At 51.2% G+C, this 26,727-nt stretch overlaps 5 protein-coding genes across 5 annotated transcripts; 2 read left to right on the forward strand and 3 right to left on the reverse strand.

Annotated features, from left to right (window-relative positions):
• Positions 1-231: 231 nt before the first annotated feature.
• Positions 232-3,166, forward strand: COCSUDRAFT_59480 (amidohydrolase 2; the record flags this gene model as incomplete). The annotated part of the gene is made up of 7 exons (XM_005651473.1): positions 232-391; positions 547-698; positions 1,053-1,274; positions 1,474-1,578; positions 2,172-2,358; positions 2,712-2,928; positions 3,139-3,166. The coding sequence occupies 7 exons, from the start codon at positions 232-234 to the stop codon at positions 3,164-3,166; spliced, it is 1,071 nt and encodes a 356-aa protein (XP_005651530.1).
• A 1,100-nt stretch (positions 3,167-4,266) lies between these two features.
• COCSUDRAFT_59481 (hypothetical protein) lies at positions 4,267-5,103 on the reverse strand (the record flags this gene model as incomplete). The annotated part of the gene is made up of 2 exons (XM_005651474.1): positions 4,267-4,584; positions 4,864-5,103. The coding sequence occupies 2 exons, from the start codon at positions 5,101-5,103 to the stop codon at positions 4,267-4,269; spliced, it is 558 nt and encodes a 185-aa protein (XP_005651531.1).
• Positions 5,104-10,187: 5,084 nt separating this feature from the next.
• On the forward strand, positions 10,188-19,301 carry COCSUDRAFT_59482 (hypothetical protein; the record flags this gene model as incomplete). Its single annotated transcript, XM_005651475.1, has 14 exons — positions 10,188-10,342; positions 10,484-10,602; positions 10,967-11,085; positions 11,581-11,685; positions 12,514-12,676; positions 13,194-13,321; positions 13,625-13,717; positions 15,044-15,187; positions 15,549-15,674; positions 15,983-16,643; positions 16,837-17,012; positions 17,411-17,585; positions 17,936-18,742; positions 19,147-19,301. 14 exons carry the CDS (start codon positions 10,188-10,190, stop codon positions 19,299-19,301), a joined length of 3,126 nt encoding a protein of 1,041 aa, XP_005651532.1.
• Positions 19,302-21,045: 1,744 nt separating this feature from the next.
• On the reverse strand, positions 21,046-21,700 carry COCSUDRAFT_32323 (hypothetical protein). The gene has a single exon (XM_005651476.1). It carries the CDS (start codon positions 21,347-21,349, stop codon positions 21,191-21,193), a length of 159 nt encoding a protein of 52 aa, XP_005651533.1. The 5' UTR covers positions 21,350-21,700; the 3' UTR covers positions 21,046-21,190.
• Positions 21,701-23,076: 1,376 nt separating this feature from the next.
• COCSUDRAFT_5937 (aquaporin-like protein) lies at positions 23,077-25,902 on the reverse strand (the record flags this gene model as incomplete). Its single annotated transcript, XM_005651477.1, has 5 exons — positions 23,077-23,228; positions 23,806-23,896; positions 24,461-24,586; positions 25,303-25,448; positions 25,800-25,902. Coding segments are annotated over 5 exons (618 nt in total), but the record flags the coding sequence as incomplete, so codon positions are not given.
• Between the last annotated feature and the right edge of the window lie 825 nt (positions 25,903-26,727).

Below are 26,727 nucleotides of genomic sequence, written 5' to 3' on the forward strand. Positions count from 1 at the left end.
CTCAGGTCCGTGGACAGCATTAATTGTTTGGGGAGTGTTTTCTTGTTTCTGAGGTGCTAATAAAACAGGCATAGGTAAATATTAAATTTGTTGTTGCATTTGGGGCACAATTCGGACTTTCATGTTTCGCTATTTGGACAAGTGGACCGGTCCATCACTCTCTTCAAAACCTCCTGGAATGAGTGGATCAATCAATTAGAGCATCATATGATGAAGTAGAAATAATAAAGTATGCGATTTCTGCTTCGAGCGTTCCTGGCAGCCCTGCTGGCAAGCCACCTGCTGCTTGCAGCTTCAGGCGATCCCACATCAAAACAGGCATCCCCACAGCGCATCGACCTGCATCACCACTTCCTGTCACCGTCTTATGCCGCATACTTGCGGACACATGGTGTGCACGACCTCAGAACGAAACGTAAAGGATGTGTGGGGAATCTTTCTTGGGAGGGCTTGAGATCTGCCCTATACGATGATGAAAAGATATCTCGTTTTACGTATCTCTGCATGATGCAGCCTCCTTCACATGGCTCATTGCGTGTGCTGCAGGAGGGAACAGGACTGATCTGCCACAGAACTGGACAGCAGAGTCCTCACTGGCTTACATGGATGCCTCGGGCATTTCTACTGCCATCCTGTCGATCACCATCCCAGGCCTGGACTTTGGGGAACTGCAGGAAGCTTCCAGGCAGGCGCGAGAGGTGTTTTTGCCCTCATCCTCATGCATGCCCTTGCCCTTGTGATTCACATTTGTTGAAGTGACAGCAGTGCTAAGAGAAGGAATGCGTCATCACACATGCAGAGGACGCTGGTGCCTGAGGGGAGCCCACCATCTTGGAGATTCCTGTGCTCTTCCGAATTCTACTTTTGCGAGTGTAGCTCAACCTGCTAACTGGTGCTGCGTCATTTCTATGGCCACATGAGACCCGTGCATTGCCGGACAATTTCATGACACCCTCTCCCAGCAGGAGCATCTGCATGTCAACAACGAATCTGCACGTCTTAATTGCCAGTGATCAATGCATGAAATGCTGACGTGGACTTTCTGCTTGCAGCTGAATAAGTTTGCGGCCAAGGTCGTCCGCGCGCATGCAGGGCGCTTCGGCTTCTTCGCGGCGCTGCCGATGCCGGACGTGAATGCGTCACTCGCAGAGGCGGCTTATGCGCTGGATACACTCGGAGCCGACGGGGTGGAGCTATTCGCGAACAGCCGCAGCGTGTATCTGGGCGAGCCAGCCTCGGAGCCGCTCTTTGCCGAGCTCAACCGGCGCCGCGCGGTGCGGCTGCCTTCTTTGCGATAGAGTACTCACCAGTTCAAAACCCTGTCAAGACGGGCCACCCTTTCTGTCATTTTCTGTTTTTTTTTCTTTTGTGTGCTGTACCCTTCCAATATGCTGTGCACAGTGTGACCGCTTACTTCAGAAAGAGGTCCAAGTGCTGGTAATATGATTGAAGGGAGAAGTATAATTCTTGCAGGTGGTGTTCATCCATCCGAACCAGCTGCCGGGGCCAAAAGTGCCGGGCCTCAAGTATGGCGCAGCCGACATTCTGCTGGATACCACCCGGGCAGCCACACTCCTGGTGAGCCTGTGTCTTGCAGTTGTGATGACGCTGATCACATATTGTCCCCTCTAGTCTCTATTGCAAGAACCACAGCAACAGGATTCCACGCATAGTACCGTACTCGGCCTAATACTTAATAAAAGAAGTAAACGACTCTTTTTATTAAGGGTCGAAATATAAATTTAGGGTCTCCACCGATATTGAGGCTTTCAAAAATCTTGAAGTCAGTACTGGAAAGCTCTCGGCGAGGGCATTCCATAGGAGTTGCCTGTATGCAACTTTGCATTGTGGATTTACAGTTGTGCCTTCCTAGCGTTCATCCAACTAAGGTGCAGTTCCATTTGAATTAGGTCGAGTACGGTATTTGAAGACGCGTACTGTGGCAGCAGATCAAAGATGCAAGTATAAATGTCTAGCTTGCCCCTCTTTTTGAGGCCGTGGCAGTGGTAATACTTCTGTTGGTGTTCCTGTGAGAGGTAAAAGCCCTTACGATGCGCAGCATCTCTGACACTTCTTCATCTCACCAGGACGCCACAGCCAAGCCGAGCAATTAGTAGCTCGAGACTGAGTGCATGGGATAAACAGCTGTAAGAGGACCCCCTGCACTGCAGGTGACGTCAGGATTTATGGCACGTTACCCCAACATGTCGGTCATCCTCTCCCACGCCGGCGGCAGCGTTCCCTTCCAGGCCGTGCGCATCGCGCGCGCATCAGCGCGGTCAGCCGCGAATCCCGGCCCGTCGGCCGATGACATGGTCGCCGACATGCGCAGATTCTACTTTGACACCACGCTGTCGGGTGCGCAGTGCTGTGTCTCTGGGATGCTCTTGGCTGACACCAAGAGGGGCAATTCTAATTGTAGCTGCAAGCCTTGTGAGCATATTGGCAGGTCATCTTTGTGATGTTTTTGCGCCACTGTTATTGACAGCACTTGTGCACTGGATATTCGAATGAAGGAACGGGGCAAGCCGTTCGTGCCCCATCCAGGAGAGTGGAACGCAATTTGAATTAGTTCAGGGTGCTGAGATTACTTGTGTCATGGCAATTCTTCTCAGGATCCTTTGATGAGCACTTGCAGCACTTTTGGCTGTCTACAGACAGGACAGATGCATCAACTGTGCCCAACATTGAGCCAGTGCAAATTTGTGCAGGCAACAAGTACACGCTGAAGGGCCTTCTTGCGTTCACAAACGCGTCTCGCATCACTTTTGGAACAGACTTTCTGTTCGGAAATTCATCCCTGCTGGACGCGAGCACTCGCGGATTGGACGCCTTCTTTGGCGCCGGGGTAAATAACGCGTGCAATTGCGCCGAGGAAAATAATACAGTCACCGGCACCGGGGGCACCGGTGCCAGTTCAGGCTCCGGGTGCGCCGGTGCCTGTTCAGGCGCTGGGGGGATGGGACCCTCTAAAATAAACGGCTGCATAGATGAGTCAGCTGCCATGTCAGCGTTCGCGGCAATAAATAGAGGCAACGCTGCGGCGCTGCTACCCCGTTTAGCAACAGTTGCTGCGGCAAAGAATTCAACAAAGTTGTGAGGAATAATGGGTGGTGTCTTGGAGCCTGTATTGGCTAGCTTCGGCCAGCTCTGGGTGCTGTCATAAGGCTTGAAAGGATCAGTATTTTGTTTTTCACGCAGGGCATGTCCTGTGTGTGTTCCATTTTTACTTTATCACCCAGGGTGCTGGGTTCAAATAAAAGCTGCCAGCCTGCGCATTGCAGAGCATCTGGGTTAACGTTAAAATAAGCGTTACCGTAATCGCACTGGTTCTAGTGACTTGAGGAGGCTTCAGCAGATTGGCGATTGGCTGTTGTACCTCACTATAGATGTCCTTTGCTTTTCCAGGATGTGACACAGGCGGGAACATGTTTGGACCTGTGTACACTCCCCTTAGGGTTTTATTAATATAGGGTCAGGGCTCAGATTTTAGGGCTAATGGTGTAGGGTTTATTACCCTTAGACCGTCCAGCACAAGACAAACAGTGAGTTCGCTGCGCTGTGCATGTGAATGACGCTGTCATGGCCAGCAAGTGACGTCATTGTTGACGCTGAATCTGCCCCAAGGGAGCAGTTCTTAAAAGGATGTAATCTAGGTTACAATACTTACAGAACATAGCACGTTGTGTCCTGTGGTGCTCATCTCAATCGCCATGATTAAAGAAGCCATGAAGGGGTGTCGTCTTCTGGGTCGTATGGATATTTGAAAGGGTCTTCATCCTTCAATTCCTTGAGCCACCGAAGCCAAATTTCGCCAAATGCAGCCATCAATGTTGCAAGAAGGCATCTCTTTGCCCTTTCCGTGAGTTGCATCCTCTCGTGTTCGCTGTCCATGTCTTTGTCTGTGCTTATGGAGGCTGCAAGCACAGAGGGTGGAAAGAGGCCTTCTAAGTAGCTTTCATCACTGTCTCCAAAGTCTGGCAAGTATGAATAGCGCTCTGCTTCGAACATGCTCCCACCAAAGCTAACTAAGTACTTTTTGTCGGATCCTTGAATTGTCGCAATTCCTGCAAGAACAAGCATAGCGGTGAATGCATAAATCCCAGATTTCCCATAGCATGACAAAAAGAGCTATTAGACACATGCATCTGGGCGGCAAGGTCCTAGATATGGATAAAAACTGATCCGAAACACCTTAATTGACAAGTGCATGTAGCTTTTGCACGACATGCCACGGTGAAGTGATAAGGCTTGCCCCTCGTGGAGCTACTGACCTGCATCATGCACCAGTAAAGTCTCGTTTTCCATGTGCTGGCCGTGCTTGTCCCAGTCATCCTTATACACCGCCGCCCGCACGCTCCTCTTTGCTCGCCCCTCATTCCCTTCACAAGGCAAATCCACGAGCAACCACTTGCATGCTATCTTATCGTACCCCGGATTAAGTGCATACTCCGGGGACATGTGTGAGATGTACGCCCTGAAGTTCAGGTCTGTCCCGCCAATGTCTGTCACTCTCAGGCCTGCCAGATACTCGACCAGCTGAGAGGGTAGCTCGAGTCGCTGTGCCAGATCCGCAGCACAATCCTACGCAAGCAGTATGAAATCCTGCAGTCCTTTGTATCAATTCAAATGCATGAATACTCATTCAATTTGCAGCTTTGATTCATTTGGAATACATTGAGGCAACGAGTGTCCTTGCGTCACATGAGACAGTACTGGGACTTGTTACAACAGCAGGTGGCAAGCGGGGCAGATTTTCAGGAAATCACATTGTCACTGCCCGGCAGAATGCAAAGAGTGCCGGAGTTCTTTTGCACTGTGAGGGACATGCCAAGCACCAGTACAGTAACTTCATCCGCACACCTGCAGTCTCTTGTTTGCGGCTGCAATCTCAGGTACACTCAGCTTTTCCTCGTGGGCCTGCCTAACAAAGGCCGCCACTTCTGCCAAGTCTGAATCGTCCAACAGCGTCATCAGCTCTTTGATTGTTGCCTTGGCAGTCGTGCTTGGCGGAGGCAGGTAGGCTGCAACTTGGTCGCCTGGCTGGCTTGTGGCTACTTTTTCAGTCTGATCTTCGCTGATGCTCTTCGGGATCGAAAGCATGCGCTTTGACCAGCGTCCATACTGCCAGTTTAGCTGAGATTGGCCTCTGTTCAAGAGATACAGCCTCGGAAGAGGTCTTGTGGGTAAACTTCTGAGAGAGCAGTTTCCACTGATGCTCGACGAACGGACGAATAAACAAGAGTGCATGGCAATGTCTGAAATTACTTGTAATCTTAATTTAAGCAATTATGTTCAGAAGTTTACACACCGGCCCTCTATCCCTTATTCTGGGCAAGCATTGCTTGCAGCTACAAGCGAAGAATTGTGAAACAGCTCATCGGGTAAAATTGTAAAACGGCGAATTGAGGACGGCGAAAAAGTTCTGATGATGAACTCTCGCACACAGACTGGGCAATTCACGTGACGAACGGCACGTGACGAACGGTGGAAGGCACGCTTGAAGACATCTTTCTGTTCCTTCGGCCATTTCTTGTTGATTTCGGCCTTCTGCATTTTCTCAAGCTGAGCTGCTGAACCTGAGAGGACTGGTGCCAGACAGGTCTCGAGTAACTCCTGTCGTGGAAACCAGGGCAGGTAGATTCAACATAAGCCCCCTCGTCTGCTCCGATTTGCAGTGCACCATCGCACTATTTAGAGGATAAACACACCCGAAGAGGAACACCTTGTTCATCAATGTTTGGCGCTTTTAATTGTTATTATTATTCTGATTACACGCTTTTGCTGCCAAAGGCAAGGTGCGTTTGCAGATAAGCTGCATGTAAAGGCTACCAATAACCTTAAAACCTTGTTCGTATTTCCATTCGCAGGCTGGGCTGGTCAGGCGAAACAATATCTCGAAGCAGGTTACTATGGCGCCAGATCTCCCGCCTGAGGTCTGGTCCATCATAGCTGGGCATATGGAAATTCCTCAAGAGTGGGCGAAAGCTTGCGGCACTTGCCATACTTCGTTCGGCGTGCACCTGGCACGATTCGGGGCTGTACCCATGAGTTTTCGAGAGCTGTGCTGGTTCGCAAAGCGCTGGCAAAGCGCCACAGTCGTTGGCCTTGACCTCTCCTATTGCGTCTCAGATTGCTTCGGGCGCCTTTGGCCAGACTCTCCACAAGCAGATCAGTGGTGTGCTGAGTTGGACGCCATCATAGCAGCCAGCCGTGCAGGCAGCTTTGGCAATCTGTCACAGCTTGGTGTGACACTTGGAATGTCGCAACCTTTCAAATGGATCACAGCAATGCTCTTCAGAGCAGTCAATTTGCAGCTCTTGCAACTAAAAACGTTGAAGCCGCAAATCCTGCCGCAAATGCGCCATCTAAAGCATCTGGTGCTGTGCTTCTCGCATGGGCAAGGAATGCCGAGGAATTTTTGCATGCCACTGGAGGAGATGGATTGCCTGCGCACACTTTATTTAGGAACATATTTCCTGCCAGGAGATACCGGTGACCTGCACCTGCCAGCCCTGTATATGCACAGGTGCTTGCAGTTGCAAGCAGTGAGTTTTGAGAACACACCACCCTGGGATTTGACGGTGCCAGATGGATGCACAGTCAGCATGGCAAGTGATATAAATACATGCCTGAAGGTGCCAGCGACTTGGCACCAAGCCACTTCTGCCAGGTTCAGTGCCGCGGAACATGATGGGCATCTTGTGACAAGGTTCTTTTCTCACGTTCATCAGAACCTGACTCGTCTTGAGATACACGCCACAGCCACAACATCTCTGATGGACTTTGCTGCAGCGTTTCCCAAGCTGAAGCACCTGAGTGTCACGTCGGTGCACGATGACTGCGTGATGATTGTGCCCACAACTCTGAGCAGCTTAGAGCTTGCCACAAACGCGGCCCCACTCATTCAAGTTGCAAACATAAAAGCCTTGGCAGAGAGCTTGTGTGCGCTCAGACTGGCTTGGAGCGGCTGGGAATGCAAGCTGGATCTGTGGACAGCCATGGAGCTTGTAGGAAAGCCTTGCGCTGTGTCATACCTAGGAAACGGGGATATAGCGGCGCTTTTTGGGTGCATGCAGCAGGATGCCTGCCATTGCCAAGCATGTGGGGCATGCCTGTCGCGTACAGGCATCCTTGATCCCTGCTTGAAGCCAGCCCCACGCATGTGTGTGCATTGAATAGGTGATGTCTCCGAGCTGTAGATGTGAAAACAACGTTGAATGATTCAGCCTGTCCAAAATTCTGGAGCATGACTGGTGACTGAAGCAGGAAGCACTGGGAAATCTCCTTTTGTTGTAAACGATTTGTGCACTAAAGGCCTATCATGCTTAAGTTTTTTGTATAGTTTGTTGGCCCCAATATTATCCCCATGCATCGACTTGGCGGTATGTCATTGAGGTCTTACAATTGTATGTACATGGAATGCATCCGACATAAACATCAATGTCCACAAGTATGTGGCTGCGGTACCTAAATGCGAAAAAGAGAGCAAAAAAGTATGTAGATAGGCACCCAACAGGACTCGAACCCGGGCATTCCGACTAGGAGGAGGGGCTCGAACCCTCTACACACAAATCGTCCAGGGACTTGGGCTCGAACCAGTTACAGCCTGACGCCACCAGGAGAGTCGTGCCATTGCTCAATTGCTGCTTTTAGATACATATAAGGCGTCTGATGCTCCTGGATTTGTTACAGGCCATTTTCCCAGGCCGTTCATCCAGCGCTGCAAAGTGCTAATTCCACTCGGTGTCTCTCTGGTTGTCGACACAAGGTGTCTCGAAGCTGTCGGCCTGTGCGCAGCTCACAGCAGCAGAGAGCATAGGGCCACTTTAGAGGTGTGCGTTCTATTAAGAGTCTGACTTCTTACTGATATCAGCCATGCCATTCCCCTTACTGGCATGGTCATATTATCGCCTCGTGGTGTAGAACAAGGAAAGCATGATGATCAATCTGTCCTTTCACAGTATTTCGGGCTTTCTGCTCAAGACGACGTGCTCTCGGCCTCCCTTGCGATGATGGCTGAACCACACAGCAGCAGTGTATCACAGGTCTGGTCAATCTTCACAAACGCCACGAACAACGTCAGCGATTTTTATTCAGTAGTGAAGTTTGTCGTTCGTTCTTAAAGTATTTGGCCAGGAGCCTCTCACAGAGGGTTCTCTCCCCAACTGCTGCAGGTTGAGCAAAGTTTGGAGCAGCTGCAAATGACGCCAGATCTGCCACTCAAGGTCTCCGCCATAGCTGAGCATTTAAAAGAACACCAGAGACTGGGCCAGAGCTTGTGGCACCTGCCAAATTTTGTTCAGAGTGCAGTTGTCAAGCACAGCAGTTGAACCCACCCCCAGGAGCCTGTCAGAGCAGCTGTGGTACACCGACCGGAGCCACCGTGCAGACATCATTGCTCTGGACCTGCAAGCAGTCAGCAGAGAACCACAGAGCACGGATGCTGAGCTGGAGCCCAGTGTGGCAGACAGGTTAGAGGCAGCCTTCAGCAACCTACAGCAATTGGGGTCTCACTGTTGGAAGGCCAGCCGTCTACCTGGCTGTTCCAGGCCTTGAGCAAGGCAATCAACCTGCAGGTCTTGCAAATTCTTGTGAGCCTGCAGCCTCTGCCGCTCTTGAGCAGCCTTAAGCATTTGCTGTGGTACATCAAAACAGAGGGAATAATTGTAGGTGATATCTGCGATGCTATAGGGGAGTCTGCTTGCCTGGAAACTCTGGGCATGGGCAGAGAATGTAGCAAGTACCGCAGGGTCAAGCCTGAGAAGTATCAGGGTGAAAACATGCTGATGCCCGCTATAGACTTTTGCAGATGGTCACTCTTGCATGCAATCAAGTTTGACTCGGTCATGCCGGCTGCTATGCAGCTGCGCGGCCTGAAGGTTGCAAAATGCATATCAGTTGTCAGGTTGAGACATGTCTGACTGCTTGCTACAGCTGGCGCCATGCAACCTCTGGAGTCATAAATGCTTCCCGAAAATGTGATGCGTTTATGTAGCTTCTGAGCAGATTGCGCCAGAACCTGACAAGTCCAAATATCATGTGGGGAGATGCCTGGCGGGTGGATTTCAGTCGTGGGCCGCTGCTCTATGTCAACTTTGCTGCGGTGTTTCCCAACCTGCAACACTTGGATGCCCGGTATTCTGGCAATGAGAACATCCAGATCAAAGCCTTCAACTGTGAGGTCCCTGAACCTCGATGCAAATGGGCGTGTGAAGTTTGGGAACCCTCAGTCCTTGCGCAATTTATCATGATATATTGATCACCCGCTATTACTTCGAGTGGCGCCAGTACAATTTTGCAAGACCTTATTTCTGCTCTCAAGAATCAGATAAATGGCACGGGCTGGACATGTTTTAAACAAATTTTGAAAGCCATTCTCTCAATTACAACGCATCGTTTGGGCAAACAACCTCAAGCCACGTATGCTGGTGTCAGGCATGCGGATAATGCCTTGTGTTTACAGGCAAGATGCATCCACAATTGCAGAGCCGCAAGGTCATTGTAGGCTCAGTGAAGGGTGACAACCCCGATCTTTTGATAAAGGGTGCACCTGCTGGTTAGCCATTACAGCATGTCACTGTGGACTGCGGGTACCAGCATATTATGAGCGCCTGGCCTGGACACCTGTAATTATGCAGATACCCTGAATTACACGCAGCTTTTGGTTCCAAGGGAATATTGAGGGCTTACAAAGAATCACAAGCATTCCAAAAATCATCACATTTCTAGAGATTTTCTGCACTGGCTTGGGCAGACAACCGGCGATATCCCTTCTAGGGGGTCTTAAATTTACTGAAACCCCACTTTACACCACATTACCTCACTCATGCAAAGAGGCAGCCGTCATTGTGTACAAGGTTGCAATTGCTGAAATTGATCTCGAGGACAAATTTGCAGAAAGTGCGTCTTGTAGGGACTCTGCATGTGATTCAGCTCCTTGTTTGTGCGTAAGACATTGGTATTAAATGGACAGAAGCCGGCATTGAAAAAAGGGAATCTTCTGGAGCTCGCATCTACTCTCGGGTCCAGCAACCCTCCGAGTACATCGGCAGGTGTCCCCTGCTGCCCTGACCTTGTCTTTGATGCGCACGCCTGCAGTTTTTGACCGACTTGTGAAGCTCAGAACTCACCGGCTGCTGTGCAAGTCGTGCCTGTGGTGCTTCCTGAAAAGATCAGTTTCCAGGATGGTGCGGAGAGCGAGTCCCATCGTGCTGGCGCCAGATTCAACACAGGCAAAGCCAAAGCTGAAGCCAAAGCCACAACACTACAAGGCTGCTCCAATCTCCGCACTTCCGAAGATCAAAATCGTCGCCACGGACGCCGACACCCCTGAAACGGAGTACGAGCAACTTTACAACTCGTCCTCCTTCTTAAAAAATGACCTTCCAAGCAACGAGCTATGATCCCTGCAACGCTGGATGTCGATCCCTGCTGGCACGGGAGCACTTCGTCACAGTGCTTAACGCTGGTGCTCGTGCAGGGAACTGGCGGAGCTTTGGTACTTTGAGGCGCCTGGCAAAGAGGTGGCGGCCGCACAGAAGGCCAAGCCGGCCAAGACAAGGCGCAAGCCTGACGTGCAGTGCTACTCCAACACACTGGGTGAGGCCCTCATCTTGAGACCTGCCCACTGCCTGTATGCAGAAGTGCCATTTGCTGTACTTGCAAGGAAGATGTGAAAAACTCAAGCCGAGTCCCTGACAGATGCAACTGCCTAGGACGCAGCTGATTGGAAGGCGGCAGCTGCCATGCATGCATGCATACTAGAAGCTGCTTATCACTGATTGGCACATCATAGGAAGGGATCGAATGCAAATTTCCTGTAGGCCGCTTGCATGCACGCTTTACAATTGTAAATTTGGAATGCATGGCACCCAAACTAGATGGCTCTGCAGGTTGGCATGCCTGTTCATGGAACCTTGCAGCAGATCATGCATTTGAGGTGCTTTCATGTATGCATGCGCAGAGTCATTGGTGGACGAATCCAAATTGGATGCTGTTGTGCTGAAGCTGAAAAAGAACATCTCTGCGTACCTGGCCGGCGACTCAGCATACCGGCTGAATCACATGGCCGAGCACCTGAAGGTGTGTCACAGACATTCCTAAAATCATACCTGTTTGATAACCTAAACGGACATGGCCCCGGCTGGCGGGGGGCAGTATACATACTGAGCACCGTGCCCACAATTGAGTGGGTCTTGCTTGGGTCTAGCGCGTGCAACGATAGGTAGGATATTGGCAGCCTTTCACTGCACTTTTGTCAGCAGGACACACCTTGCCTCTTGGCAAGAAACCGTGTATAAATGGACATGCCAATGACAGCCTGAGACTGCACTGCATTGGTTGCTGAGACATGCACCGCTTAACTGCATGCTTTTGCATTCCTTTACAACAAGGCCTACGAACTGATGCGTTGCTGGCCAGGGTGGCCCTGCTAGTAATTAGTATAGAACGCGTGAGTCAGTAGTAAAGTACTCCTAGGGGGATTGTGCCCCTTTCATTAAATTAGGAGTGCTATGCTTACAAGCTGTCTTTCAGAATACGTGTGGACTCTACCCTCTTCTCTGTGCTTGCAAACAGGTGTTTGAAATAAGCGACCCCAACCACCCAGCAAAGAGGCGCACTGAAGAAGTGCTACGCTGGATCGATGTCCGACCCAGAGAGCGAGGCCTGAGCGCGAAAAAGGTGCGCCTGCTCTGGACTCTCCTCTCTATTTCCCAGGCAGAACCCTACTCTGTCCCGGCTGGCGGGGGCGGGTACAAAATAGTGAGCACCGCGCCCATGGCTGATTGGATCCTGCTTGGATCTGGCGAGTCCAACAAGGGGTAGGATTATGGCGGCCTGTGCATGCGGGTTGTCCGCAGACGCACCGTCCACCTGGCAGGAAAGCGTGTGATAACTAGAATTTTATGACAAGTGCAGTACCCTAGAGAGATCCGATGCTGGATTGGCACAACATGGCAGTAGACATTTGCTCTGATGGGCGCAGTGTGTGCCCAGGTAACCCCTGCATTTTGCGCCATGCAAGATGTATCGGTTCTGACACCTTCTTGAACTGGCAACATCCCTGAGTCCAAGCCCTAGGTTGTCAGACAATGCCTGGTTACAAACTGTACTGTAGGCGTTCCAATACAAGTCTTTCGGAATCCTGGTCTCAAAACCCTCATCTCACAGCTCTCATGTAGCAATCTGAATTATTACAATGAGCCTGATTTTGACAACTGCCTCTTCTGGCTGAGGGTTGAAAATCATGTTTCCTGACAGCCTGCTCAGTCACATTGCATGGATCACTACACTCATTTCACAGCCCTCTGCACATATCATAGTATGTCTTGCAGCAAAGATCCACCCAGCCAGACCGCTTATTGTGCATGTGATACAGTCCACGATGTATGGCAGGCTTGTTTTTGCTGCTTGCCCTATAGCGTCTTTGGGGTTTCTTTTACCCTTCTTGAAGGCAATGTGTATGTTGAGCACGAAATACGGCGATAACCACCGTGGTTTGTCATGCAGGACCTGCCGCAGTTCCACCTGCTCGGCGAATATTGCGGCGTGGTAAAAACTGAGGAGCAGTCGGAAGAAGACGCGGCTGCGGCGTGCGACGGCGAGGAGCGCGTGACAGGGTTCATAATAAAGGACAAAACAGAAACCTTTGATTCCGAAATTGACCTCCCAAGTGCGTACACACCATAAATGCCCATTTGTTGCATTTCATTGCAGTAAGGACTGTGCCCTGTAGCTCTGAGCTTCTTCAAGAAGTTCGTCAAGGTCCTCTTTTCTGCCATGCTTCTGGCTTTGACCCACTGATTCAAAGGCATGTTCAAAGCCACATTGGCTTTCAGCCAAAATTCTTAGCAGGAATGCTGATTCTGCGCGCCTGTCTGCGATACTCTTCACGAGTGGCCACGTTGCAGCATTTCTTGTTCCTCTCTCTTGGTTTGGAATACTCAAGTCCCCCATGCTTGTGCCCGGCAGACGGGAGGCGGTATAAATGCTGAGCACCGTGCCCACGCTTGGTTGAGTCTTGCTAGGATCTGGCGAGTCCATCCACGATATCAAGGAGTAGGATCATGGCAGCCTTTAATTGCAGCTTGCCTGCAGGACGCAGCTTGCATTCTGGCAGGAAAAGCATGTGATATTAGCAATAGCATTAGTGATAGTAATAATAAGGACAATAATGCTTGTGCATGCAGAGGACCATTGGGCCAAGGACCAGGAGATAATAATAGATGCTTCACGCGCGCGAAACTGCCTGGCCCTAATCAACGACGCCAAGGGATTCCTCGACAAGGAAAAAAAGTCAAACATAATGTCTTTCCAGGTGAGTCAATCAGTAGGCTGTTAGCCAGTAGAAAACATGTGAACAAAATGCCGTATGCACTCATCCCCTGAGTTGTTAGAATGCTTTGGTCAACTTCAATCAGGAGAGCGATACTGCCTCTCCGCATGTAATAATTTACTAAGTGTACTGTGTCGAGAAAGAGTTTGCATCATTTTGCGAGGATTTGGGCTTCACATTGCAGGGTGCTGTTTTCAGACCGACAGGTGAATGAAACACGACTGAAAGGTGGCTGAAGGGTGACTAAAAAGAGAGAAAAGAAAGTGACAAACTCGTTCCTTTCAGGTCCTCGACCGCACCACGACTGAGCTGCATCTGTTCTTCATTGCCAAGCGCGGGATCAAGAAAGGAGAGGAAATTCTGCTGGACTATGGCGAGGTGATTAATATTCTGGACATGTTGAGTCAAGGTTTTTCAAATCTTCCAACTTTATACTCAGCGACTTGCCAAGTTGGAAATTTGACCTGGATTCCAGAGGTGACATATCGAGTGATTGCCGCATGTGCTTTTTCACAGATGAGTCATCTGTAGTTATGTATCTTGCATTAGGCATGGTAATGGTGAGTCATGGCCAGGAGTCAGCGATGAGTTATCGCGACTCACAAGCAGCAGTCACGACCTGCTGTCGTCAAAATTCTAAGAGATTGTGGTAGAGAACAATACTTCAGTGATGAGTCAAATGATGAAGAGTAAATGACAGCTGTGCTGGGGCAATTGAGCACCTTTTGTGTTGTGCTGCAGTCATTCTGGGAGGTTATGGAAAGAAAGATTGCCTGGGCCAAAAAGCTAGCGGTGCGATCACAGCTTATTGCCTGCCGTGACATTTAGAGCGCACGCATGTTGCCCGTAGCAATCCTGAGATGCCATTCTTTATAATTAGGTTTGAGACCCCAGATTCTCGGGCAATAAACGTTATAGGGTTGATCATGATCTTGGCAGGATGCAGACGAATCAAAAGATATGAGCATTGCCTGTGAAAGTCTGCCCATGAGACGGGCCTCTCGCAACAGGTCTCTCAAAGACCTTTTCAGAGTCTGAAATGAGTTAATGACAATGTCATACAATCCTTCTTATCCCGTGTCTGGAAAATGTGTGCATGCTGTGTTGTCTGTATCGCCCGGGCTTAGGTAGAGGTATGACATGCTAAACCATTGGTTCCTCCTGCAGGCGGAACGGAAGAAGATTGCAGCACTCGAGGTAGCATTCTTTGGTCTCACTGCCACACTTTGCTAGTGCCTTCCGTTAAAGAAGCCTCATGTCTCTCACCCTTTTGTCCCCAATGCTGAGGCTCATCCTGCCCAGAACTATGCTCTTTTCAGATCATCCCATCCCGCTTTGCAGCAAATATCCTCTCAGCTGCATATGCTCTGACGGGTGACACAGCAGATCCCACCTGGGCCGTTATTTGCACTGCCAAGCCTAACAAAAATTAACGTTGAAATCCATTTATCGGTTCCAGCTGGCGGGGGCCGGTATAAATACTGAGAAGCGCGCCCAGATTTGATTGGGTCTTGCTTGGATCTGGCGAGTCCGAACAGGGGTGGCATTGTGGGCAGCCTTTGACCTGCAGCTTATTTGCAGGTCGTACCTTGCCTTTTGGCAGGAAAGTGTGTAATAAGAAGAACAATAGTGATAAAAACTAAGACAAATTCAGGGTAAAAAGGGTTAGAAGATGAATTTTAAGGGAGAGTGGTGCATGCTCAGGCCAAGCTGTGCGAGGAAGGTGAGAGGAAGCTGGAGGCAGAGGCTCTGCATAGGCAGCGAGAGATGGAGCTCAAACAGGAGAAGAAGAGCTGCGATGCGGCCATCAAGTCCCTGCAGACAAAGCTTGGCAAGGCGCAGTTTCAGGTGACTCGCTGACTCACAAGTATTGGGATTGCATATTGTGCCACAATTTAATGGAGCTCTAGAGAAGCAGCATTGTGTCGTTCATCCGTATGTGAGAGTGCTGGTGAGATATGAGGCTAAGGAGGAAAGTGCCCTTGAAATGAAGAGGGGAAAAGAATCACCGGTCCCAACAGCAGGCCCGGGTGGCAATGCTGAGGCCCTGCAGGATAGGAAACGTTTGGCATCTTTCCAAGAAGTTGAAAGGAGACGCTCAGAGTCAGCTAGGGATCATCACGGGTGGATTGGTGGTGCCAATTGTCAGAAATTGGTAATTTAGACCAAGGTGAGTGCCTCTTATTTCATAGGCAACATTCTGCCACAGGTCGCGGAGCAGGCGCGGTGCAAGTTTGCTCTGCAGCAGAAGCAGGCGGAGCTGAGCCGCCTTCGCGTATCTACCCTCACCAGCGCCAAACAGCGGGAGCTGGACATCAAGCGTGCCGAAGAAGAGGTGGGTTCTTTCTCTGGATAGCTGAATCTTTTGTCATCCCTGCGAGAATAGTGCATTGCGCAATGGTGCCTCTCTGTGAGCATCATTTCTATCTTTTGGGTTTGATCATCAGACAATTGATTATCAAATCTGAGGCGCTTGCCAAGAAACGAGTAAAAAGGGATACCGGTGCCCCGTTCAATACAGACAATGCATATTGTTTGACACCGCTCCGATCGTTCTCTGCTGCCACAGAGGACAACATTTACATACCTAGGGAAAATGTCAAGTAGAAGTCCAAAATGCCTTCAATGATTTTTTGCTACCAGCTGCGCGCGATGGAGCGAAGGCACGAGGCGGTGGCGGCTGCGTGCGAGGGGCATGCACGAAAGGAGACTGAGCTGGCATGCCAGCTGGCGGTGCAAGAGGAAGCTGCCAAGGATGCTGCGCGCCTGGCCGCCATGCACGCAGCGGCCGCCGCCGAAAGGGCCCGGGAACTCAGGGAAAAGGACGCCGTCATTGAGTGCATGAGACAGGATCTCGCGCGAGTGCAGCTTCGCACACTGCAACCGCCACTGCCGCCGCCTCTGCCTCCAACGCCCCCGCCACCGCTGCCGCCGCCCCCGCCCCCGCCACCGGGGCCTCCGCCGCCCCCGCCGCCACGGCCGGCTGCGCGCTCATGCATCGGTGCCGAGGGTGTGGCACGGCCGCCGACGGTGCCGGCTGCACGCGCATTCTTTGGGGCCGGGCCGGCGCCGATGCGGCCGGTGCCGGCCCCACGCGGATGTATTTTTGCCGGTCCGGCCGATGCGCACCCGGCAATTGTGACGGTGCCGGCGCCGGCGCCGGTGCCGGCGGCGCGCGCATGCATGTTGACCGGGCCGGCTGAAGAGCAGCCGGCGTTCGCACGTATTGAGAAGGATGGCTGCGATGAGCATTTGGCATTTCCAGCAGAGGAGACATGGGATTTCAATGCGTCCAGGCCTGAAGGTAAACCATTATCTATTTATGCCTGGTGCTCAGAAAAGGGACTGAATGAGCAGACCTGCGCAGAAATGAGAGCTTACACCTAAACGAGGCGTCTTTCAACCCTTAAGGAGGTGCCATTTACCTTCAGCGTGTCTTGTCGTTGCTGCTGCCTCATCTCTTATTGATTTGAACCTTCTTGTGGTGTCACACTCAGGAGCAGGAGAGGGCGCGCCAGCTGTAGCCGATGACGAGGGCACGGGCATTGACTTGTTTGCGCTCATCGCTCGCCACAATCAAAGCATGCAGAAGCCGCAAGACCCGTGCCCGCCTGAGAAGCCTGCCAATGCGGCACCTGCGAGCAAGCCGGCTTGGAACCAGAAAGGCACGCAGGTTGAGCCCTTTTCCCCATGATACTCAACCTCAGCAAGCTTCATCAGGTGTCTGAAATCAGTGTAATGATAGAAGTTGAGGATATGCATTCCCATGTGCTTGACAACATAACCAGCTATTCTGCCCTGCAGAATAATACATTGCTGCACAACGTAACCCCGAGCCAGGAAATACAGGTTTCAAAGTCTAGCGGTACATTGTGGGCGTGTTGTTTTTCTCAGGCCGTGGCAGTCTCTGCTGAATGGCATTTGCATGTCTCTGGTCAAATTTCATGTTTTGCTTACCGAGAACAAAACAAAGACAATTGAAAACAGAAAAATTGCGAACACCGCCCAGAAAGACGAACCCCTACACCCTACAAGATGTAAGAAAAGTAAAATAGTATTTTGGTGTTGCAGGCTGGTGTTGACAGAGGAATGATCACATTTGCTGAGCTGGCAAATGACCCCATCAAGGCGGCAGCTGTGCTGAAGCCGCAGCCGCCGCCCTGGAAGCCGGAACCCAGGAAGAAGTCAGACGAGCGCGAAGAGGGCGAGGTGGCCGTCAAGAGCTGCCAGGACAGCTGCAGCAAAGGTGAGACTCTCGCATCTCCCAGGGCCTTACTGGGCCTCGGTGGACATTCATATTGGCCCAGACCCTTTCATTGCACCCTGGGAGGTTCCAGAGAGGTGACACCTGCCTAGAGATGTTGGACTTGCAACATGAAAGTCTTGAAGGTGCAACAGGGGAGCATCACAGAAGTCAGTGCCGCTGAGAACAATCTCATCCTGTGATGTCAAGTCATGCACTGCAGTGTTTCTCTTAACTTTTTTGTATTGATTACCAACTGAACACATACATCTACAAATTGGATACAGCCACAAAAGCGGTGTCCCTTACGGACTTTAGTGAATTATCTCAGCTGAAACTTGGAGGAATTCCAGGCGTCGCCAACAAAGCTGGCGAAGCGCTTGGCGGCGGCGACCTCTCGGGCCGGCAGTCGCGCGCGGCCGGCCGCGGCCGCAGCCGAGACCAGCGCGCAACTTGCAACCGCCAGGCCTACGCGGGGAGATATTACGATGTGGGCGGCTATCCCCCACACACTGCGCCTTACGCAAAGCCGGGGAACAATCGTCGGCCCCCGCCGCGCCAATCCCATGACTGGTATGGCTGCCTCTACGGCGGCCGCCGCGGCCGCAACAATGCTCCAAAACGCAGCTACAGCCCCGTCAGCAGCTGCAGCCGCAGCCGCAGCCGCTCCGGCGGCCGGGCTGACGGTATCGACCGCCACGGCCGCGTCGGCTGCCGCAGCCGCAGCCGTAGCCGGGACGGCCGCGGCGACGCCGGCCGCAAGGCCCCGCGGCCGTCTCCGTGCTACATGAGCCCCGTCCGCAGCCGCAGCCGCAGCCCTATTGGCGACCAGCCACGCGGCGGGCGCGAGGCAGCCCATAGCACTAGCCGCAGCCGCGGCCGCAGCAGCACGGGCGGCCGCAGCCTGAGCAAGTATGGCAAGAAACGCAAGGGCAGTCCGCTGCCGGCACTTCCCAGCGCCATGTCCTGCAGTCCTAGCCCCACCCGCAGCTGCAGCAAGACCTTGAAGACTGGCAAGACCCATGGCCATAATTTGACCCTAAGCAAGGTCCTGAAGCCTGGAAATATATCTTCAAATTCCACCGACCGCAGTCGCAGCCGCAGCTCGGGGCGCAGCAGCTATGGAGCCTTCGGAAACCAGGGCGATCCAAGGGTGACCCGTCGGCCCCAACCATCTCAAGCCTGGCCCAGGTGACAGATCAAACAATTAGGGACAGTAAATAATTTTGTGGTGTCAAGCGAATATCTGAGAAAGGTCTTTGCCCCTAGCACACCACATGACATCGTCCTTTGCAATGTGTTTGGTAGTCTGTCGGTTGTCCATTTATCTAGGACAAAAATCACCTGTAGAGTCTGAAACCATCCCTTGCAAGGCTGCCCTCACTTGTTACCAACTGCTTGAAAGGGCGCATAAGCCCATCCAGCTTCTTTGGGTAATTTGCAGATCACACCGACCTGCAGACTTCCAGCTTTTGTAAGCTGGCCCTTTTATTCCTTTCCCAGCCGCAGAAGTACCCTTAAGCAAACCAACAGAGAGCTCATGCTGGAGTAGTGTGCGCCGCAGGGGTCCGCGCATGCAACACGACGGGGGAAGCTGGCGGAAGCTGCCTGCATGCCAGGAACGCCATTGCAGACTACCCCTGCACCAACCCACGCACGCGCATTGACGACGTCCTTGCAGCCTGGAAGCTGCACAGTCAGCCGGGTGTGCGCGCATGAAAAGCATGAATCTTCTAAGGTGTGCTAGGAGGCTACAGGGCGGCAGGCAGAAGCCGCCAGGAATTCATATAGCTCTGGCCAATTTGGACTTGAGTTTGTGGTTTGAATGGTCCTCCAGACTCTCCAAACGTGTGCGCGCCCGGAGAGCATGCTTGTCAAAAGTGAGACACGATAAGGAGCACACAAATGCGCATTGCACTGCAAGTGAGCAGCAGTAGACGTGGCAGCAAAAGCAGGGAGGTCAGTCTGTCTGAACGCGAGTAAGAAAGAGAAAGTCGCACAAGTTTGCAATCTAGACTTACCAGGAAATGCACAGAGGCTCCGTGAGAGTCTCACCAGCAGGCAAGACTGGGGCTGACCCATACCTGAGAGGCACCTTGCGAAAGAAATGTGGCTTACCAGGCCAATATAGATAGCGGGTTTTTGCGCTGCTTAACTTTTGATGAATCAAACACTGCAACGCAGCTGGAATGCTGCTTGGGAAAATCTGGTCTGCCTTGCAGGGTGTGCTATTCCAGGAGATGCTTCTATTTGTTACTGGAAGGCAGTGCTGATGAGATGCGTCATTCCCTTTAGGAAGGGTATTGATATTCCGGGGGCTGAGACCTTGCTCAACATATGGGATATGATTGTTTGTCAAGTGCTATATGATGATATAACATATGGGATATGAATGCTCAACAGATCCCTCCAATGATTGCTGAATGCCTTTTTGGGCTGAGATATGTCCCAATGAAGGTGACTTACAGGACGGAGTGTGATTTGAGCATTTTGTGTGTGCACATTGAGATTGCTGTGCAGTTTTCTCTGGGTATCTTCAGCGTTCCTGATGCAGCAATGCATCCTTCCTGGGGGGCAGTGCTAGATCATTGACAGCCCTATTAGTCATGATTTGTGCTTGTTTTGATGCCCAGACTGCATCTTGTATGTAATGCTCCTCTGTCCTTCAAGGCTTGTGATCTGCAGGCTGACTACAATTACACGGCATAAAAACTTCAGAATGAATTGCGAATCGCTGGCAATGCCATCAAGATGACTGCATTGACACTTAAGCTTCAGGCATATGCACATGCCATGAAAGATATTGTGCCGGCAGTGCTTAGAGCGGCGGGCGAGTGCTTGTCCAAGGTTGCAATGTTGGCTCTCCTGGGCTGCTGATCCGCGTGGGGTTGTGGTGTGGCCGCGCCTTCTCAGCCTGAACGCATGATACATAAGGTCTCAGACGCAAACTTTGAGCTGATCTCCCCCTTTTCAAATTGTCGAAGTCATAGGCAGCAGCTTGGGCGTCATACACGGCCTACATGCATTTTATTCCTGGGAAGCAGCCAGCTTGCCGAGGAGGCTGCATCAGTGACACAACTTCTCGGAATGAGGAAAACTCTGGTCATTGGAAGGTGCATTGTGCATATTAAACTTGTTGCCCTGGTGCCTGCAGGTATCTGCAAATGTTTGGCAAGCATTTCAGCAAGACTGCGAGACACATTTGCGTTTGCTTGGGCACACAGAAAACGGTGGCAACGCCCAAAAACAGCGCTTTCGGCCAGGGGTCCATCAATGCCGTGCTCCTTTTAGGAGATGTCAAAAGCCAATGCGGCATTTAATCACAAAAGGGGCAGATTTGTGGCCTTTGAGATGCCTTTGGATGTCCCTGCTTGGAAGCCACAATCTGGCTTTGAAGAAATAACTCGCAACCCCGCAAAAGCCACATTATCCCCTTTTGAGTTGATCTGCCCCCAACACCACCGGTTAAAACCCAAAAAGGTTTTTCTAAAATCCTAATTTCTGCCACTTTTGCGGCTTTTGAAAGTTTACTTGAAGACATCTTCAAAGCCACATTGGCTTTCAGCCAAAACCCTTAGAAGAAACGCTGATCCAGGGGATTATCAAACTCATTCCTGCGCAAGGGCAGCGAGTGAGGGTTTGCTAGGTTTTGGTGGAGGCACTGGCGCTCCAAATTCTGCCACAAACGCTGTAGCCGCCCCGATGCTGTCAGCATTCTTGCTGGCCGGTTTTTGCGCAGCCTTTGCATGTGCTGCCTGCATGCGCATAAGTGCCCCTTGGTGACAGTTGTAATTAAAAGCCCAAGGTGTCAAGACAAAGGGCAGATTTCAGGCTTGCCCATTACTCATGACAGTGCAGATATTACACAGCACTGACTTGATCCTGTATCATGTCATGAGGAAAAATCTTTGACCGATGGCAAAAGCCAAGATCTTGCTCAGGTTTAAACAGCCCGGATCTGCACAGGGTTTTTCGGCTGCAAAGAGCTGTCAGCATTCTTGGTTTCCGGGTTTTGAGCAGCTTTCGCTTGCGCTGCCTGCATGCATGAGTTGCCGCACACAGTGCTGCAATAAGCTGCAGCTGCCAGCCAACACAGTGCTGAAATAATTGACTAGCACTGCGCTGGGCCTTATAAGCCCCATTTTTCATGAGCATGCCATTCTATATTAGCACAGATGACATCAGACATCAGCAGACGTCAACATCGGATGTCTTTTTTCAGCTCTGCCGATGCTTTCCCAGTATCAACTGAATTCAGTACCCATTGTGCAAGCCCCCCCTTTGATTCTGCTGCCACTCACACAATGTGCAGCAGCACTGCCAAAAACACACAACCACTTTGAAATTATCTCTGACTAAAAGCCCTTCAGGCGCTTTCAACACTGGAGGAGCACCCACCTGTACAGAGGAGGGAACGCTGACGAGCGGCGAGCTCTTGGATCTGACATCGATGGTGACTGATGGGATCGGCTGCGGGGGCGGCGTGAGGTTGGGGTGTGAGTTTGCTGAAGCCACAACTTGGTACTGAGGCGGCAGCTGCGCTGTGTGCTGAGGCAGGCCCGGGCCCTGATGGTGCTGCACGGATGCATTATTGTTATTATTATTATTATTATTATTGATATTATTATTATTGATATTATTATTATTATTATTAGCTTTTCCTGCCAGAAGCAAGGTGCGTCTGCAGACAAGCTGCAGTAAAGGCTGCCAAAATCCTACCCCTTGATGGACTCGCCAGATCCAAGCAAGACCCAAGCAACCGTGGGCACGTAGGCATCATTGTGTGTCAGAAAATTTTGCGCAACCACCAGTCACCCAACTTTATCTCAGGGAGAAACCGCCAACGAGGAATAGTCTAATGCCACATAGTCATCTTCACGACGGCTGTACACTGCCATCACTGGTCATCTCCTTTACAACACTCCAGGCAAGGGGGCATGGTTGTCTTATTTTTTGGCAGCAAAATGGCATGGTGATGACCTTTGAATATCTGCCAGGTTTTGCGTCTCCGAGAGGCATACTCAGCACGGAAGCAGCACGAATATGAACTAGTAAGCAAATGAATTTCTGCCCCAGGCAAACCTCATGGATCGGACCAGCACCTCAGGTGGGGCGGCACTCGCGGTTGTGGCCAGTGGCATATGCTATCTTTGTCTCAACACCCATTTTTCTGTTGCTATTACACCCTTTAGTACTCTTTTGTGGGATTTGCTAAACTCTCACCTCTGCCACTTCGCGCGGCACCGATGGCCACAGCCAGCGGAAGATGCGAGCGTCTAACAGCGACCCAAAGTGCTGAAAGTTCTCAAAAACCTAATTATTCCTCCCTGTTACATTCTATTTTAGGTTTTAAAGGGATGAAAGAAACCCTAAGTATACGCTCAGGGTGAGTAATCCAAACACAGAAATGACTCACCTCTGCCAGGTGGCGCGGCACCGACAGCCCAAGCCAGCGGAAGATGCGGGCATCAAATAGGGACCCAAACTGCCCAAACCCATACAGCGGTAGAACCAGTGCAGCCGCAATAGCCGCTCCGAAGAACTCGGCAAATACGTAGACGAATGCTGTGTCCCAGTAGCAGTGGAAGACCAACGCTGGGCCAAGCACACGCGCCGGGTTCAATGCAGCTCCGGTTGAAGGACCACCTGAACACAGATGCAAGGGGTTCTCATGAAAAATATCTTTCTTGGGAACTTGGAGTCATTCGACATGCTCAAGAAGGTGCAGATCATCAATGTTTCACACGGGCGGGCATGCAAATGATGTCTTTCAATGCAGATGCGATCAGCAGCCTCAAGCGTCTCAATGTGCAGCTCAGGGGCAAACGGGAGGGTAGATTGTCAAGAGGTGCACGACTTTTTTGAAAGGTTTGTACTGCTGGCTTAGGAGCCTTCACCAGTGACACGTCATGCCATTGGAAATGACTGGTTGATGGTGCAGGTATAGGCTTGGACGCAAGCAAGGGGAAGCAGGAAGTGGACAGTCATGGCATGCAAGATATGTTTCAAGTGCTGATGAGCACACTGTGGAAAGGTGTGAACCCTCAGGCACTGCAATACTTTAGGCAAATTACACATTGGATAAACTTGCTGATGAAGTGCTGATGCGCAGGCTCAATCATATCCTACGTGGATTTGTACTTCTGCAGAAACTGGATGGCTGCATGGAAAGCATATCCATGCATCAAGGGGTAAAATGGAAGCAGCCAAAGACGCGTCGCACCTACAAAGGCTGATGCGAAGAGTGTGAAGCCGATGGCGAGTGGTGCCATGTTGCCATGACCCGGCTTAGTCACCGCCGTCGCATAAACCACCTGCCAGCATTCATCCCTTCTGTCAGCGCCTTTTCAAAATTAAAAAAAGCCCCTTATTATGCATGGCCCCGGCTGGCGGGGGGCGATATAAACACTGAGCACCGTGCCCACGGTTGACTGGGTCTTGCTTGGATCTGGCGAGTCCAACACTGGGTAGGATTGTGGCAGCCTTCAACCGCAGCTTGTCTGCAGGACGCACCTTACCTCTTGGCAGGAAAAGCGTGTAAAATATAATAATAAGCATGCATATCGTCACACTCGTGACTGTTCATCGCAAGGCAGTCACCAGGGTGCGCTCCAATGACTGGCAGCAGCACTGGAGAGACAACTTGACCACTCAGTACGGAAAGCTTCACCCCTGCACCCTAAACCTCGGCCATCGTAAGCCTTTTATACATGGGCAGTCTCTGGTAAGGCCACGGCCTCCGTTGCACAAGAATGCTGCCGAGATGAGACCCAAATATAGGGCGACATGTCGTTGGGCCGGTGTCAGGTTGTAGGATGCCTTACATGCCAGAGATAGTTAGAAACTTTCTAGTAGAAAGGGAGGGAACGCGCCGAGACGAGGAGGAAGGTCATGATGGTCTCCCACCACCAGAGCTGGCCGGTTGTCGTGTGGATGCCCTTTGTGTGCGTGAAGCAGCCGGGGCCAGAGCCGCCGCCCACAGCCACGTCCGGCAGCAGCCCGGACTGCGCGCAGCAAAATTTTCAAGTCATTATTATTATTACATGCTTTTCCTGCCAACAGGCAAGGTGCGTTCTGCAGACAAGCTGCAGTTAAACGCTCCCAAATCCTAACTCATCTTGGACTCGCCAGATCCAAGCAAGACCCAATCAACCGTGGGCACGGTGCTCAGTATTTGTACTGCCCCCCGCCAGCCGGGGCCATTTTCAAGTATGGATCCTGATTATGCCAGGATAGCTGGCAGTCTTACATGCAGCTGTTTGTCGAGGCACTCTGCCTATGGCAGGAACAGCATGCTATGGTAAGAATAGCACAATCACTGCCAAAAAGGCACTATTCAATCTGCATATGTGCTGCAAGGCAAAATATGGCAGGATGCTTGTAGGGCCGCCCTCTGCAAGTCTGGAGTACTTTTGCCTGGATGAGTACCTCCGGTATGTCATTCAAGTCTAGTAAACTGAAGCAAAGGGTTTGCAAAGCATGCTGGCCTGGGCAGCAGTGCTATCAGCCAGCCACATAAAATCTACCCGAAGTTACCTGTTTTAGTATCTGCAGGCCTGAAAGAGTTATTTGGACCCCTTCACCTATAGTTTCAAAGCCCGGCTAGGGCCGTTAAAGGCAGTAGCCATCCTGCTTTCAGTGCCCATCGCCGAAAATATGACATGGCACTTGCATGCAGCTGTACTTGAGCCAGCTTCTGTCCACAAGAAAAAAGTTTCACCTCAATGAGCGCGCCGAAGATGCCTCCAAGCAGCTGCGCGATCATGTAGAGGCCGCCTCGGCCCCAGGACATGTGCCCAGTCAGGCAGTTGGCCAGTGTCACTGCCGGATTCACATGCCCCCCCGACACGTTCGCCGTCGCATAAACTGCAAACATAGAGCAAGCGAAACTAAGATCAAACAAGTGTCAGTGAAATGCTGCATCACAGCGTCTCGAAAAGCGTGGTGCATATCGGCCAGTGGAACTGCCTGTAATGACAGTAGAGAGCATGTGCCTACTGTGCATTGCTGCTTGAAGTACACTGTGCCCATGCAGCCTACTGGAGTCGACAAAATTTGAAGCTTCATATAGATGCTTGCAGCAGCGCTAGCCTGCAACTGACTGCTGCAGGTGATCCGTGGCAGCTGTGCGGAACCGCCCATAGTCATTGTCATCCAATGAGTAGCATTTGCAGAATTACCGGTGCAGTCCAGCAGATGTGAACATGGGGTGCTTACTGATGACTGCTAGAGTGAGGCCGTTGCCAAATGCCGCCACCTCATCATTTGCGCTCCCCCCATAGATCTGGAAAATTGCCATCCCAATAAATTCTGCCAGAAGAGCCGCCCAGAGCCGCCTGCTATATCTGTGCACCTGTGTGCAACGAATTTCCATCCTCTTATTCCAAGGTCACCCTTTTCGGAAGGGGTATCTTCTGCAAAAGTGGCAATCAATCTGGAAGTGCCCTTACCTTCAGAGGACCGAGACTCTGATGGTCCACCACATCTTCCTCCATCTGCACATATCATTTATTGTATGTCTTAAGGGATTATTGTGACGTCAAGGTAGATAGTGGAAATTAAAACACCGGAGCACAAGACCATCCTGACGAAGACATGCCAGGGAAGTTGCTGTGCTGTATTCGGGATTATCTGCTGTGCTACAGCTCCATTGTCAGTAGATACCGGTGAAGAAATTTTTCCAGCCACATATAGACGGCAAGATGTACGATAGCACGTACCCTGCTGTACATAACAGGGTCCGATGAAGCAATCTGCAGGAAGTTCCGCACTGGGTTGTGGCTCGTGATGTGCCCCTCGACATTGTCGGTCATCAAAGATTGCGACTCCATATCTCAAAAAGAGATCATGAGATGCTCCAACTGAAGCGCTCACTTGCGAGTCAGGCACATGTCGCATCGGTTAATAATATTGGACCAGCATGGGTTTCCCTCTCACCTCACCATGATCTGTTTGACCATCTCCACTGCACCCAAATTTGATGCGACATTGGACACACTTAGGTTGGAATTACACTGCCAAAATTTCGCAACTTATATATTGCAGTCGCTGGCTGGTAGAGAAGCCCAGGAACTGCTTAAACTTAACCTGCCATGCAGCACCTCAAACTGCAGCTTTCTATATACTGCCAATGTTGATGAGGAGC

Source organism: Coccomyxa subellipsoidea (genome assembly GCF_000258705.1).
Source record: "Coccomyxa subellipsoidea C-169, whole genome shotgun sequence".
Lineage (NCBI taxonomy): Eukaryota > Viridiplantae > Chlorophyta > Trebouxiophyceae > Coccomyxaceae > Coccomyxa > Coccomyxa subellipsoidea.

Bases quoted from the DNA above. Each gene is read 5' to 3' on its own strand.
- COCSUDRAFT_32323 (XM_005651476.1), bottom strand. From the start codon at position 21,349: ATGCGCATGCAGGCAGCACATGCAAAGGCTGCGCAAAAACCGGCCAGC.